A 15,297-nucleotide genomic window follows, 5' to 3' on the forward strand; every position below is an offset into this window, starting at 1 on the left:
CTAATATGTAATTTTACCTTATAGAAACATAGAGCAGAAAGAGCAGAGGCACAGGAAAAAATCCGTGATACAAATGAAAAATGGCGCCCCCGTGTACGATTCGGACGACGGCTCAGAGGAAGAATCAGTGCCATAGACTAAACGTCACATTTTCGCGTTTCCCGCCAAAATGGAAAATGCCATAAAAAAACTAATGTTTGTGTACTCAGTGATTACGTTTTGATCAAGAATATAAAACAACGTTACGTATAGAATAGTATTTTTATCATTATTAAGTTATGAAAAGTTTATTTCACGTTTCAATGTTGCCATGTTGAAGTTTCTACCGTTTTGGTAGTATTTATGAAATATAAATGTGTAGGTGACGTATTGCATTTGTTAAGTCTGGAATTCGATTGTTAGAGTTATATTTTGTATTGATTATGGAGATGTTTAATGCTTATTTTTGTGTCCAGTTGAATGAGAATAATTATATATTCGTTATAATATTGTGATGAGAAAATTTATTATATTTTAAAGGCACCGGCCTCATGTTGAAGAACATATTTTTTGATAAAATAGTGTATTAGAAATGCATCGTATTGTGTATTAGATTTGAAAGTTTAAAATGTCCGTTCTCAATATAACAGATATATGTAGTTAACTAGATTTTAAGAGGCAGTCTTAGCTTAGATTTTTCAATGTATCTTGTATTTTCTAATTTAAATTGGCAAAGCTTACGTGGTCGTGAGAGTTTTTTGAAGTGGCAACATTAATGTTGTATTGTCATTGTTATTTGTAATCGCATGGAATGTAGACTGATCTATGGAAACATGCTGTGACTAATCATTTTTATGTACTTCAAATCTGATTTGCGACGTTTATTTGTTAGTTATACGTATATTTTTGTACTAAACATAAATTCCTATACACATAGATTAAGTACATAAGAGTTGTTTAAAACATAAAGTCCCATACGTTGCTTCCAATGTAATGTATTCACGTATTATATACAAATTTGTCGTAAATGAACGATTTTTTTGATTTTCATGTGTTTTATTTTCACATTTTATCAAAGCTGTATTTGTTTAAATTTAATGTTAGATTCTTACTATATAATACAAAGTTTAAAAATTACAATTCCACTTCCATTCTGTACATTTACGCTTCCACATTTAAAATTCAGTAGTTTTGGAAAAAACTATGATAAGACATATATACCCGGAGGTACAGATGCAGTTGTGTCCAGGCTATAGGAATCGAACATTTATTATAGGTATAGTTTTCTACAAATAACTACATTTTCACAACACCATCAATACCAACGTCGCCGTCGCTTTTTTTGAGTTAAGTGGATGTGTCATATTGATATGTTTTTTGAGGCTTGAACAATCTTAATATACAAAAATTTTGTCACATTGTTTGTTCGCGAGGGACTCTTCAACTACTCTACCGATTTTAATCAAATTTGCACACGGTGTTCAGTTTGATCCTACTTAAAATATAGTTTTTATTATTTCAGTTAAGGCAAATAACTACTGGCTTTCCGCCCACGGCTTCACTCGCCTAGTCAGAGGAAAATATATAGCTTCAGTGTTTTAGTCGCATAGTTTCCATTCCTGCAGGATTTCCAGGATAAATGTATCCTATGTTCTTCATCGAGACTCATACTATCTTTGCACCACTTTGTACTATCTTTTTCATCCAAACCAGTTTGGTATTTTAGGCGTAAAGAAAAGAAAGACAGATAGACAGTGTTTGGTATTTATAATGCTTTAAAAAATCGGTCGAAGTGACGAGTGATTAATATGAAAACACATAATATACAATAAAAGGTTATAGGTAAATGAAACACGAATTTTCTGAGCCTATTTATTACATCTACAATCATACACTCATACGATTATGTGTGTGTGCGTGCTCGCATACATTTATAGCTTAAAATAATGAGTATTAGAAGTACTAGAGACCATTTATTACAAGAATATATTTAGATTTAAACATTGAATACAATAAAATTTCACTAACACTTACATATAATAGCCAATAAGCAAAACTATTCTAAACATTAAGCTATAATAAATTTAAATACATCTAGACATATTTTTTTCATTTCATGACGACACAACATTTCTCGTTAGGCTATAGAGTATAGATTTTTTAAATATCAGCTACATTATATAGTTTTCATATGCTAATTTTGTGAATACTACTTAAAATAGATTTACTTTGCGTTACAGTTTAGAATTGTTGAGAGTGAAGAGTTACTTGCCGGTTTGGCAGCATGGCTTGTTGCCTGGAATAAAAAACAAAAGTTATCCTTAGAAAATAACACAAAAAAGAATCATTTGATATTCATATATCTATATAGTTATATTACTGAATTGAATATTTTCAAGTAAGATATTTCGCCTGAACCGATCCAGTAGCTATTCCGTGAAATATAATCAAATATAAAGAAATTTGTATTCCAAGTAGACTAAAATTATGTACCAAATTTCGTATAAATCCGATTTAATTACATTAGACATATTTAGTGTGATAGATTAATAATCCTCCTTTATAACTTTAGCAGGAAAAGTACGGTAAATTAGTAGAAGCATGGAGCATTTTATCTTACCATCGCCGCACGCGCAAGTGGGGCCGCAGGTGCATTGCGCCCCGCAGGCGGCCTTCCCGCCGCTGCATGTACCTGTTACGGAATAATTGTTTATTATTTTATTAATTACTAGCCGCGCACCGCAGTTTTACCTGCTTTAGTCCGTTTCCCATAGGAATATCGGGATAAAAAGTTGCCTGTATGTTATTCCAGTTGTCACAACACACACACATTCTTACAAACTTTCGCATTTATAATATTAGTAGGACTAGCTGTAACTTAGGTCATCACTCGCGTGGTATCGGGATGAAAAGTAGCCTAATGCTAATCCAGATTATATATAATCTCTGTACCAAATTTCGAAATAAGCTCTTTTCGCATGATAGAGCAACAAAAATCCATACGTCCATCCATCTATACTTATTTATAATTTTATCATGGATACACCAGTCTTAAACAAACAAAAAGACAAAAAAAAATGTCGTGATAACAAAATCCTCTTATAATAACACTCAATAATTGCCTTATTTCATCGTGGTTTCATATTTTACAAGGCTAAAGGGCTTCACGTCCCAGGGCTACCCTTACTATAAAAAAAAATTAAAAAAACATATACATCAAGTCCTTAACAAAAAGTATCAATCAAGATCAGTTTAATGATATACCAATCATTTATTCTATTTTTACTATGCCGAGATGCGGACCGGTTCCACGGCTTGCTCTCTCTAACTCGGTCTTCTATGAATTATCTATCATCTTATTATAGGAACATTACTTAGGTAGTCAAAGAAGATAGTAAAAATGTTATATAATTCATTATTTCAGTAATATTCTTCTTATTTTTACGTATTGTAATTGTAAATGAGACTGCCAATCGCTCAAAACATTATTATGTAAAAGTAAAGAAATGGAATTGTAATCTGAAACAGGTACATATGTATGAAAGTACAAACATATTTCGATGCGGTAGAACCTAATCAACCGTTACTAAACAAGACAATATATTTTTTCATGCTTTTTTTATGCTGATTGATGAATATAAAAAAATAGCTTATGTAGTTAAGCAGGCCTTCATATTTTGAAAACTAATCACGGTTACCTAAATGCTTCTAAAACAAGAATATATTTTTTTTAAGCTAGTACAACCACATAACTAAAAAGTTACATATGATATTGTTATAATTGCAGTAATAATCCAGAAAGAATAATAATGAGCTATTCTATGTTAACAACCTACTTTGTCTTTGTTTGTGAATAAAATTATTTAATTTGAGGGAAATGAATCTCATATAGGTACGTAATAACACACGCAAATACGAGCATTTCAGGATATTCTATTAATCTTAATCTTTTAATATTCAATTAGTGATTATTAATGAACTGGTTTATATTTCAATATCTATAAATAGAACTTAGAAATTAATATTTGCATATTTTATATTGAAAATTAAATATCAATAGAAAGTTTATTGACCGAAGTGGTGAACTATTTACATATTTATCATTGATATTTTGTCTTTGGTGCTTTTAATTTTTTTTGAAATATAATGAAAAAAATTAACAGATTACAGGCCACATAATGGTTTTATAATAACCATCTAAATGTGTTAGTGATTTTTATATTTATAAGGTAAAAGAAGGATCTATATTATATTCTATACGTATGAATTGGTTAAAGGAAATATAAAATGGGCATTCAGCACGTATGTTTTCTGTTATTTAATCTTATTTTCCATGTTATTTATCTATTCAGTATACAAATAGATAATTAGAACTTATGTTGAGACATCAAGCCCTCGTCATAAAACTTGTAATGTAATTTTATAAAAAATTTAGCAATTGCGTAATCAAAATATGATGTGCCTGGCAGCCGAAAAAATAAAAACAAAAGCCACGTTCAGGCGTTTTGGCGGGAAATTAGTTTTCGTTTTGATAATTCTATTCGAATTTTATTTATAAATTAAAAAAAAAACTTACTTTTACAGGAATCACAGGGAGCCGGCATCGCGTGCTGGCTGATTCTAGGCTAGGATGGTTCTAGACTGCAGAGAGAGTGCGCGCGCACCACAGACAAGTCGGGTCAATAACTGAGCTTCGTGGGGGAATCAGACGATCGGTGTTCCTTCACTTGATATAGACTGAGAGACGATATATATTTTCATTTATAAGGAGCATTATAATTAACATTATATGTATATCTAATCTAAGAAAATTTATTGGACGATATTCGTCACATCTTTTTTTATTTATATTGTTACAAACAGATCTAAACTACCATTATAAAGAGGAAAAATGTGTCTTGTTTTTGGATGTATGTTTGAAATCTTTTCACATAAAAACTGCAGCTGGAAATAAGTGTTTTGCCATTAGAAAGTTGCATCATCTCTGAGCGACATAGACTATGTCCCTACATTTATCACGGGCGATGCCAGGGCGGGCCGTTAGCAGTTAATAAAGACAGCCTATTCTGTATTAACTAGAGTTGTCGTAAAAAATGTTTAATTAGTATTAGCCGCTCGATAAAAAATAAGGGTCTGATCATTGGCAATTTAGGTGATTTATATAACATAAATTAGATATTAATGGACATGAAGAAAAAGGAAAAACTTTTGGCTTAAGATTTCACTTCTTCGTTGATGACTCAATTTTTTAATAAAAAATATTTTACAGACATTTTTAACGATCACATATTCTGAAAAAAATAAAATAAAATCTGCCTTTAAAAAACACATTTTATTTCCTTATTTGCTAACAAACTTTCCATGACCTTGAAAATTGAAAACAAACAAATCACCAGCTCTCAGCGCAATCGGGATGGGCAAACAACTTATAAGTTGAAGCTTGAAGCTACAATAAAGTGGCCATAAACAAAAACGCCGACCGGTCCCTACTCCCACCTTGCCTAATCTCTAAGTACGTAGGAATGTAACTATAAATCATGCATTTTCAATATTAATAAATCTTTTTGTATATTTTCAGTTTATTCACGGAAAATGCTTAAAAAATTAATGATATAACTATGTATGTAATACTTACTAAATATTTATTGCGGCTCTGAAAATAATAAGTTATTGAGTGAAAATGGAGTAAAGAGATAATAAAGACATTTATTTTTTTTTTTAGTCTTATAGAATTCAAATGCTTAATAAGAAATTTTTAAAGAACAGAAAACATGTTACTGCGAAGAGATTGGACACACATTTTCCATATATTTACAAAGAATATTAAGAAAACCAAAAAAATCTTAGTGTATCTTTTTTTCTATTAAAAAAAATATGTCCGCGATTTGTGATAGGGGACAAAATTTAATCAACAATTGTTTATAATAAGAAAAAAAAACATTAATGTTCAACAAATAGGTATTACGTACAATGCCATACTTACTCGTCATCTCGGCAATTACGTTTTTTATTTGAAATGAATCACAAAATTCAGAGCAAAGACCTTTTGAGGTGAGTTTGGCCTTGGATCTTATAATTTTTAGTTGAATTTTTTATCTTAGTTTGATACTTATTTAAAATGGAAGCGCAAAGTAAAAAATGTGATTATTTTTTATTAAACTCGAAAGCAGCCTAGCGTTGCCAATTATTGAGTAAAAAAACACGAGTCGTGAGAAAGGTTTTCCTCTTTTTCAATTGAATTCATAACAGGAGGAGGTTATCCATTCGACTATATTATTTTTGTGTTTGTTTCTTCATAACTTTTAACTTGGTTAACCAATATTTATGATGATTTGCTTATTATAAGCTGGTCTCCCCACGTCCCAGTTAAATTTGGTCTAATTCTGACAATTTTGACAGGCGGTTAAGTTTAAAACAAAAGATTATTATGTATTTCTAGTAATCGGATACTTATCATTTAAATTATTCTGTGTTATGTTCTGTGTTGTATTTTGCAAAAAAAAAACAGTTTTAGAAGGTATCAATTTAAGAATGAGTTGAGAGAAAGAAAGGTTAATTTCTATACAGAATAAGATCTTATCCATACGTAATTAAATATAAAAAAGAAATTAAAACTCATTTAAAATTATCAAACTTTTTAATGTATTTGTGCGTATACTTAATAATAAAAGCACAACTCGTACAAGTTTATTGCATAAGAAATAAATAGTTAAATAGTCTTAATTAATTATTAGACACTAAATTAACACGTTATCTTAGAATAAATATTAACACATTAAATAAACGTAACGAGGTCTTAAAAACTAGATGTTTCTTATTATCTGTGGTGCTTTAACTAATTGTAGGTGGTGAATCAATTCGAAGTATTTCTAGATAGCTATATCTATACCTACGTGTCTATATCTTATTGTATCACTCATTATATGCAACTAATTAGGTTTTTTGTTTGTTCTATAGGTTTAAAGTTCTAGTGAAATGGCAATGACAGTTTCGAAAATTATCACAGGTTGATATGGTCTTTTATGACCGTGTTTACTTCGATACACTTTTTAAGGATTCAATGTACCCGTATATGAAGTTATTAAATATTAAAATAAATTATTATACCTATTAAGAATCGTTCTCTCTGTCTCTTAATATATGATTACCCAAATAACAGATTTTGAATGATTGCTGTTACTTTGTCTGCTGTCTGCTGCTTTTATATGTCGGAACACATACAAATTATCAATTAATTAAAAAGTCTTCACGCAACAAAAAATAATTGGTTAATTCATTGATAACAAACACTAAGAAAACAGACAAATTGATGGAATGCTATTTAAAATCAGGCAGTAATCATTTACCTACTTGTGCACTCAATTTTTTAACGGACTCCAATAAGGAATCTAGGTTCCACTGAACATGTATCGCAGATCAATAAAAGACATTTTAAAGATATCCAATCAGAAAAAACTTAGTCCGTCTTCATATGCCGCCTAGACTTCACCATCAATCTCCGTAATACGGAATAACATATCCAGAATATAATGTATAATTTGGAGTCAGTATTGATTATCATATATGTGGCCAGTACAGCTACCATGATGCCAACGGCGTTGAAGACCAACTGCATTCTGTTTGAACTGTTTTTCTTTTTGCAGAGACACTCAACTGGTTGTGAGTCGCACGGTTGGTTTGTATTTGATTCTGGAAATGATGTGCATGTTATCAATTATAAAGAGTTCTTTTAAACACGGAGTAACGAGTTGCATAGATGTCATGAAATCATTTGAATATGACATCAAATAAAACAGAAATTAGGAAAATATAACCAACCACAATTAATGAAATTTAGCGCAATTTTTTGTAAACACTTACTGAGTTATCAGTAATATTGAATATTAATCATGAAATTTTTTAGAAGTAATGAGATTTCAGATATATTTATTTTTTGTATAAATTATAAGTATATGGTATGGAGTAATAATATATAAATGTATGTCTATGTCTATATAACGTATATATAACGATATACGGACGAAGTTAGAATGTACTAGATTGAACAAAGCATTATTGTACAATTAACCGCGTAGATGTTGACCATAATTGAATTACCTACATCTAAAGAATAAAATAATTATTTCGTGTAAAACGTCATATATAAGGGATTTTTTATATGAAAGTAAATTGCTACAGAAATAAATTTTGATGGGCTGTTTTTTGATACGTTTTGAAATCATTAATTTAATACCTACCTTATTAAACTTATTCATATTTTGTAACATATAATGTTATAAGAGATAGTAAGGCAACATTCTAAAGAAACAAGACGAACAAAAAGTTACATTAATGACAAAACGTGATGAGGTGAAAACGTAAATTATGATAATAATTATATAAAATTATACCTGGCATAGTATCACAGATTGTGGACATTGCGTAGCGGTTTTCCGGAATAGAGTGTGGATGATAAAATTAATTTTACATTTAAATATTGCCATCGAAGAAGAGGCGAAGGTTATATCGCAAAAACGTAGGAAATCGAGATGTGACTCAGGGACTTTTCCGGTGCAATCAGATAGGTTAATGGTGCAGAAAATGATTGATAGAGCTCGGAAGGTCTTAGGCCTATCTTTTGTGTTATTTCTGAAAAAAAAGTGTAGGTCAAACATCTGTTCAGTTTTTGACACAATTCAACTATCAAGCCAAATTGTTAAATTAATCCTTTTATTTATTAAATAATTAAATGCACAAAAACTCGAAATGACTCAATACATAAACTTTAAAATACAAATAATAGTTTTTGGCATAAATACAAAACACTAGCTGCGCCCCGCGGTTTCACCCGCTTAAGTCCGTATCCCGTAGGAATATCGGGATAAAAAGTTGCCTATATGTTATTCCAGTTGGCCAGCTGTCTGCATACCAAATTTCATTGCAATCAGTTTAATAGTTTTTGCTTGAAAGAGCAACAAACACACACATCCTTACAAACTTTCGCATTTATAATATTAGTAGGATTACCAACGTACGGAGGACTGTGGCTTACCACATGTGGGTTTCACTTTATCGTTTTAAAATGTAAGTCACCTGCATTTTGTTCGATTTTCGAAAAGAACAATAATTAACATTTTGTATTTTTATTAAAATTTCTTACTAAAATGATTGCAGTTGTATTAATTAAAACAAAATATGATGTTTTAAGAATTTCCTATTTCATTTCACTATGAAAGTAAAATATCAAAAGTCTGAAAATTTTAACGTTTTTGTAAACACGACAATACTAATAGATACGAGTAAATATATCATTATTCGTACGGTAGAGCACTAATTAAATTTAAAAAAAATCGCTACTCCTTATATCGCATTTTCTCATTTCCTGCAATAAATAAGTTGAATCCGAATTTGAATTTTAAAAACTACAAAAGCGTTAGGTGTTTGCAGCAAATACTATCAGATATTCGTCAACAGTGTTAGCCTTGCTCTCGATCTTGAATAGTTTTTGCAGATTAAATCTAGTATAAAACGCAGTGCAAGCAATGCTATTGCATAGTTTAGATAGACTGTAAGCAGAAACATCATGCCATCCCCCTGTGAGCCCTGCAAAGGTAAGTACCATAATATGAATATTTATTCGGTATAAATTATTAAACTTTGAAAATTAAGCCTTTGAATAATTCATCAGATAAGGTGTGTTATTATAATATTATAGTATTAAAAATTGCTTTACAATTTTACTACATTTGCATCAAGACACATTTTTTGATTTTGATTTGTATAATGTTCGTGTATGCATAATTTATGGGCAATTAACTTTTTTTTTAATTTCTTTTTAAAAATAAGGTTATGCTTCTTGTAATTCCCAATTTGTCTATTCTAGAAACCTGCCAAGAAGGGGCCTGTGAAGATAAGTGCGCTTGCAAGGAAAAGGGTTGTAACGACTGTTCTTCTACAGGTATTTTAAATAAAACAATAATTTTTGCCCATTTTCATAAGATATTTTAAAATCATCGATAAAATTGACCATAAAAATTCATGTTTATTTATTGCATGATAAATTATTTGTTATATAGTTTGAGTTAGATATTAAAAAAATCTTTTAAACTATATGAGACCATAGACACATATGAGTGCCAAACTGGTGTTATTTTATCTGTGGCCATTTCGTCTCTGCGTACTATCTGATTTAAACGAAACATAGTGCGGCATTTATTTCCATTTTTATTAGAAATCGAGTTCAAAACTATCAATTAATTGAACTGAGTTATTAAAGCAACCATCAACATCAGCCCATATTTGTTTCCACTATAGGAGCACAAGCCTCCATAACACGTCGTCTATTCATTATTGTACATGCCGGTTTCCTCACTATATTTTTGTTCGCCATTTGCAGCGGTAGTAATGTGCAGATAAATTGAAAAATCAATTTATTTCTAGCACGCTCGTCCGGTCTCGAAACCCCGAACTATCCATTGAAGTCCGAGGTTTTTACCACTAAGCCTCAACTGCTCCCAGCAAAGAACTGTAGTATATTGGATACGCATTTTAGGATGATTAATGATTATAATTAATTTCAGGGGGCTGTTGCTAATAACCAACATGGACAGAGCTGATGCCGGCCAGCATGACTCAAGAATTACGAAGATCCTGGAAGCTTTCTTCCCAATTTCTTTTTCTGTTGTATTCCTGATTACTATTGTTCTGTTTTACTGTCTAATATAGTTTTGTTGAACTTATATGTTTTATTATTAATTATTATTATCCTACTATCCTACTAATATTATAAATGCGAAAGTTTGTAAGGATGTGCGTATGTTTGTTACTCTTTCACGCAAAAACTACTGAACCGATTGCAATGAAATTTGTTGCGTAGATAGCTGGACAACTGGAATAACACATTCGCATCTTTTTGCCACGATCTTCTTACGGGATACGGACGTCAAAAATCAAATCGGTCCAATCGTTTCATAGGAGTTTGGTAATTAACACTAAGACACGACAATTTTTTAAATCAGTGGATATTTAATTTTACCTAGGCCCAAAGAGACAGTCAAAACGCAATAAAAACTTTTAATGAAGTGTAGATAAACATTTTATTTAATTAATTCCTATTATATCATTATTATACATAGTATTAAATCGTTTAGTAGTGCTAAATTCAAAAATTATATTAAAAATGTATTAGGTCGGAGAGGCTGCTATAGCATTAATGAATATATGGAAGATGATAATCCATTGAATGTACATGTTACATATTATGTAGAATTAAAATGTAAAATTTATATTATTTTCTCTGTAGAAACTGCCCTGAGAAACTGAGAAATGTTACAACTGTGTAATATTATGACGATTCAAAAGTGCTTCTATAAGAAGTCTAGTTGAATGAATAAATGTTTGAGTTTGAGTTTGATTATGCACTGGCTTTTGCCCGCGGCTTGGCACGCGTTAATTCGGAGGAGTAATAGATGTTATTATACATATAAACCTTCCTCTTGAATCACTCTATCTATTAAAAAAACCCATCAAAATCCGTTGCGTAGTTTTAAAGACTTAAGCATACGTAGGGGACATAGGGGCAGAAAAAGCGACTTTGTTTAATACTATGTAGTGATGTAGTGAAGTACGAACGTTACCATTCGATCTATGCTTTCTTTCTTATTAAGAACGACAGCGCTAATTAGGTTGCCAAATCTTAATATAACTTTGCGTAACGTGTAGTGATAATTTTTATTTATTTATGCAGTACCTACATAAGATGCAAAGGCGGCTTTACTGCTCAGCAGCAATTTCTGCCAAGCAACCAGTACCGAGCAGACAAAACTACAATTACAAATTTGGGTAGATGGTTTACTTAATGACAAAAAAGGACGTCACATCGTAGTTTAATAAACAATTTTTCATCTAAATCATTATATTGATGTAAATTCTAAATATATTTCCCTATAAAAAGTCGTCATTCATACGAGGACTATAAAACTAAAAATGTCAAGTATCTTGCTTTTTACCTCAGTGTTTTTATTCAACATTGCAAGTTTTATACAAGATAATTTGCATGCGACATGCGTTTCAAGTATATCTTCTTATACAACAATTATTAGAAATATTTGGGGTAAGAAACCAAGCGAAAAATTATATTCAAAACTCTATTAACTTAATTAATAAATGATATATTCTAAATTATACATTATATCATTGTAATCGAGCCGTAGCAGAAATATATGTTTATTAGAAATATATTTATCCTTCTTTTTTATTTTAATCTTTTTTATTTAAAATAAATTAAAAATATAAAAAAAAAATAAATCATTTATATTATGTATTGCTGGACTTTATAGATATATCTCTGTGTGCGTTAAAAGCACGAGATACGATAGTTAATAAACGATTTAAAAGGTAGCTTTGCTCGGGTTGTCCGTGAATGAACATTTGAAATCAGTCCAGGCGTTCCTGAGATAGCGATTAATAACTCTTCAGTTTTATCATCAGTTACAAGAATTATTTTCTGCGCACGAAGAGTTTTAATCGATTGAATGAATATTTGTTATATATCGGTATATGATAATATGAAATGAAATTAATGCTATAATGATTTTTAAAAATATAGATTAGCCTAAGAGCATAATTTACAATTGCATGCAGGTTTTACTCAGATTTATAATTGCTTAGCTAGGGAAATGCATATTTTTATACAACAAATTGTTTGTACACTTTATTTTCAACAAAAATCCATAATGCTTTGTTAATGAAATTATTCTGAATCAGCTGCAGGGGTGGAATTAGCAGCAACTACCTGTAAAAAAAAATATTAGATAAATCACACTTGTATTATGAGTGGGTTTAATAAAAGATAATATGAACGTATTTATTTTTTTACTAAATACACCCATAGGCAACTCCTATTAAACGAGGTGTCACTGTTTCTGTTAGAGCAAGAAGATGCGTATAATTATTTTGAGATGTCGTCAGCAACAGCTGTATCATCCATATTCTCCGCCAAAGGTTTTCAGTTTCTGAATTATTTCCCTTCGATTTAATATTATTCAGGTACTACATATGTTCAAAGTCACCATGATGTTAACATTACTAATTAATTTAATAACTAAGGGCAAAATGCAATGGATACAAGTTTGCACCATGATAATTTATTTTCACCACGCGGGCGATGCTGCGGGCAACAGCTAATTAGTACTAAAGTAAAAAAAAACAAGAATATACCTATTTGCTCTGTATTATAAATTATTCATGAAAAGAAAGGGCTTTAACTTTACGAACAACTGTTTTTAAAAACATAAAACCACAATAAACTACCTATAGCAATTTGTAACAAAAAAACTTACCAGAGGTAGAACAATCATTGCAGTTGGTATCACAAGAGCAATCCTCATTGCAGCTGGTGCCTTCCTTGCAGGTATCTAAAGAACAATTTTTTTTAATAGCTTGTTCCATTATCGAAGTATTTTTTTAATAATCTGTGCTACAGGTAACACTAGTCCCTGCCTAGGATGCATCAGTAAATGTTATGTAAACCACAGATAAACAAAACATAATTTTAGTATGAAATAAGTACAATAAATCGATTAAAATTTCTCTATAATCTAATCACAAACTTGGACAAACATAAGAAAATTATGCGTGTAATAAAATAAATACAAAATCTTACCTTTGCATGGTTCACAGGGGGCAGGCATATTGCGTCTTTGGTATTATATTATTGCCACGTTTCGTTGAAAATCAGAAGTGCAATATAAAAATTATTTAAGTTTATCCGCTTAAATAGAAATAAATTGTATAGATTCCATCGAGCGGAACTACAAGGCTAAGGGCATTTCAGTCTTTGTTATATTTTTTTACGATCAATTTACCGAATTGCATTGGTTAGGTAGATTATTTGAACTTTTCTAAAAGAATTTTCGCGAAAATTAAAGATTTTTGAGTGGGTTTTGTGTAAAAGTCAAATTTTACTTTCTTTCTGTCCAACTTTTGAATGTTAGATCGAAGAAATATATCTAGGATTATTAATTCATTCATGTAACGACTATAATTAGATAGATAATTAGATAAGATATTACATACTTCATATAAATTGTTTATCGGTACAATTTGATGTGCTGTCTGAAGTGGATGTTATTTTATGATTCAACAGTAAAATTAGATAGCATTGGAAATGCTTGCTTTGTATGAATTTATAACTATTTTATTGCTCTCAAATGTTGTATAAATTCTGGTGTCAGATGTCTTTTTCACCACATATTATCATGTTTTTACAAAAATCATATTTGTTTGTTGGTAGTTGGTTCCGTTACGAATCATTAAACAATTCAATGTCAAGTCTCTTCTTTATTTAAAAAGGTTTGATGCTGGATTATAGTCAGAAGTGATTGTGACGTATTAACGATTCTCTGTAACTTTTACAATAAAAATATTGTGAATAATATACGATTATCTATATAATGATATATTTTGATCAAAATAACAGTGAGTACTGTTAATTTAAATCTGCAAACACTAAACAAATCTCTAAATGAACTCTGTAATCGCTGCAATATCGAGAATAATAAATAGCAAATATGTTATTTTCACACATAAAATACAGTAATAATAAAATAGTTATTAAACTTCTTATTTTGATAAATTATTTTAATTAAAATTTATATTATACAGCTATGTAGTTGCGTTAGGTATTTGAGTAAATTGTTATATTCTCCAATATAAAGTGAGCAAATTTTTCAGTCGAGAGTCTCTTTTTTTTCTGTGATTAATATAATTCAATAATTTAATGATTAAGTTTCTATTGTGAAGGGTCCATTTTTGTGGAGGCCCTGGGGTTGTAGCGCCAGCTACCGTCCTCAAAATCCAGCTTTGGTTTAATAGTAGATTCCAGCCTTGATCTCCAATATTTATACGTTCTACTTAGAAACGTACAATCTTAATATTATTTACTTGTGAAAATCTAAATAGTATAATAAATAGTATTGGGTACAATAGGTTGACTATTCGATTTCCCTAAGGATTAAACACCATGCTACCTAAATAATTTATAACTAACTTTATATGAAGCATACCCCTAGAGATAAAAATAAACATAATCATGCCCTTATATTGTGACATTGCTGCATAAAAATTCACATTAGAATCTAATAAATATAAACAAGAAAGTCGGGTCGCACTTCATCATCAATGATATTCCGTATGTTTCCACTACAGGGACACGGGCTTCCTATGGGATTCAGGCCATAATATACCAGACTAAGTATGGAATAGCGAATGTCGCATGTCGTCAAACTTTTTCATCCTGCACGTGCCGGTAACCTCACGATGTTTTCCTTCTCCGTATCA

At 30.4% G+C, this 15,297-nt stretch overlaps 1 protein-coding gene and 3 long non-coding RNA genes across 5 annotated transcripts in view; 2 read left to right on the plus strand and 2 right to left on the minus strand.

Moving 5' to 3' along the window:
- LOC119837332 overlaps window positions 1–1,025 on the plus strand; it is a 21,963-nt gene extending 20,938 nt beyond the window's left edge. For both annotated transcript variants that reach the window (XM_038362870.1, XM_038362871.1), the window contains exon 14: window positions 25–1,025. In XM_038362870.1, the coding sequence (XP_038218798.1) occupies window positions 25–136 (112 nt within the window). In that variant the 3' untranslated portion in view covers window positions 137–1,025. The remainder of the gene's footprint in view (window positions 1–24) is intronic.
- Window positions 1,026–1,840: 815 nt separating this feature from the next.
- Window positions 1,841–4,708, minus strand: LOC119837391. The gene is made up of 3 exons (XR_005288142.1): window positions 4,556–4,708; window positions 2,600–2,671; window positions 1,841–2,275 (listed from the first exon to the last, which is right to left on the minus strand). It is a non-coding gene; the product is annotated as an uncharacterized LOC119837391 (long non-coding RNA).
- Window positions 4,709–9,407: 4,699 nt separating this feature from the next.
- Window positions 9,408–10,697, plus strand: LOC119837412. The gene is made up of 3 exons (XR_005288145.1): window positions 9,408–9,569; window positions 9,842–9,916; window positions 10,539–10,697. It is a non-coding gene; the product is annotated as an uncharacterized LOC119837412 (long non-coding RNA).
- A 1,965-nt stretch (window positions 10,698–12,662) lies between these two features.
- On the minus strand, window positions 12,663–13,701 carry LOC119837480. Its single transcript, XR_005288151.1, has 3 exons — window positions 13,622–13,701; window positions 13,299–13,373; window positions 12,663–12,751 (listed from the first exon to the last, which is right to left on the minus strand). It is a non-coding gene; the product is annotated as an uncharacterized LOC119837480 (long non-coding RNA).
- Window positions 13,702–15,297: the final 1,596 nt, after the last annotated feature.

Source organism: Zerene cesonia, chromosome 27 (assembly GCF_012273895.1).
Source record: "Zerene cesonia ecotype Mississippi chromosome 27, Zerene_cesonia_1.1, whole genome shotgun sequence".
NCBI classification, from domain to species: domain Eukaryota; kingdom Metazoa; phylum Arthropoda; class Insecta; order Lepidoptera; family Pieridae; genus Zerene; species Zerene cesonia.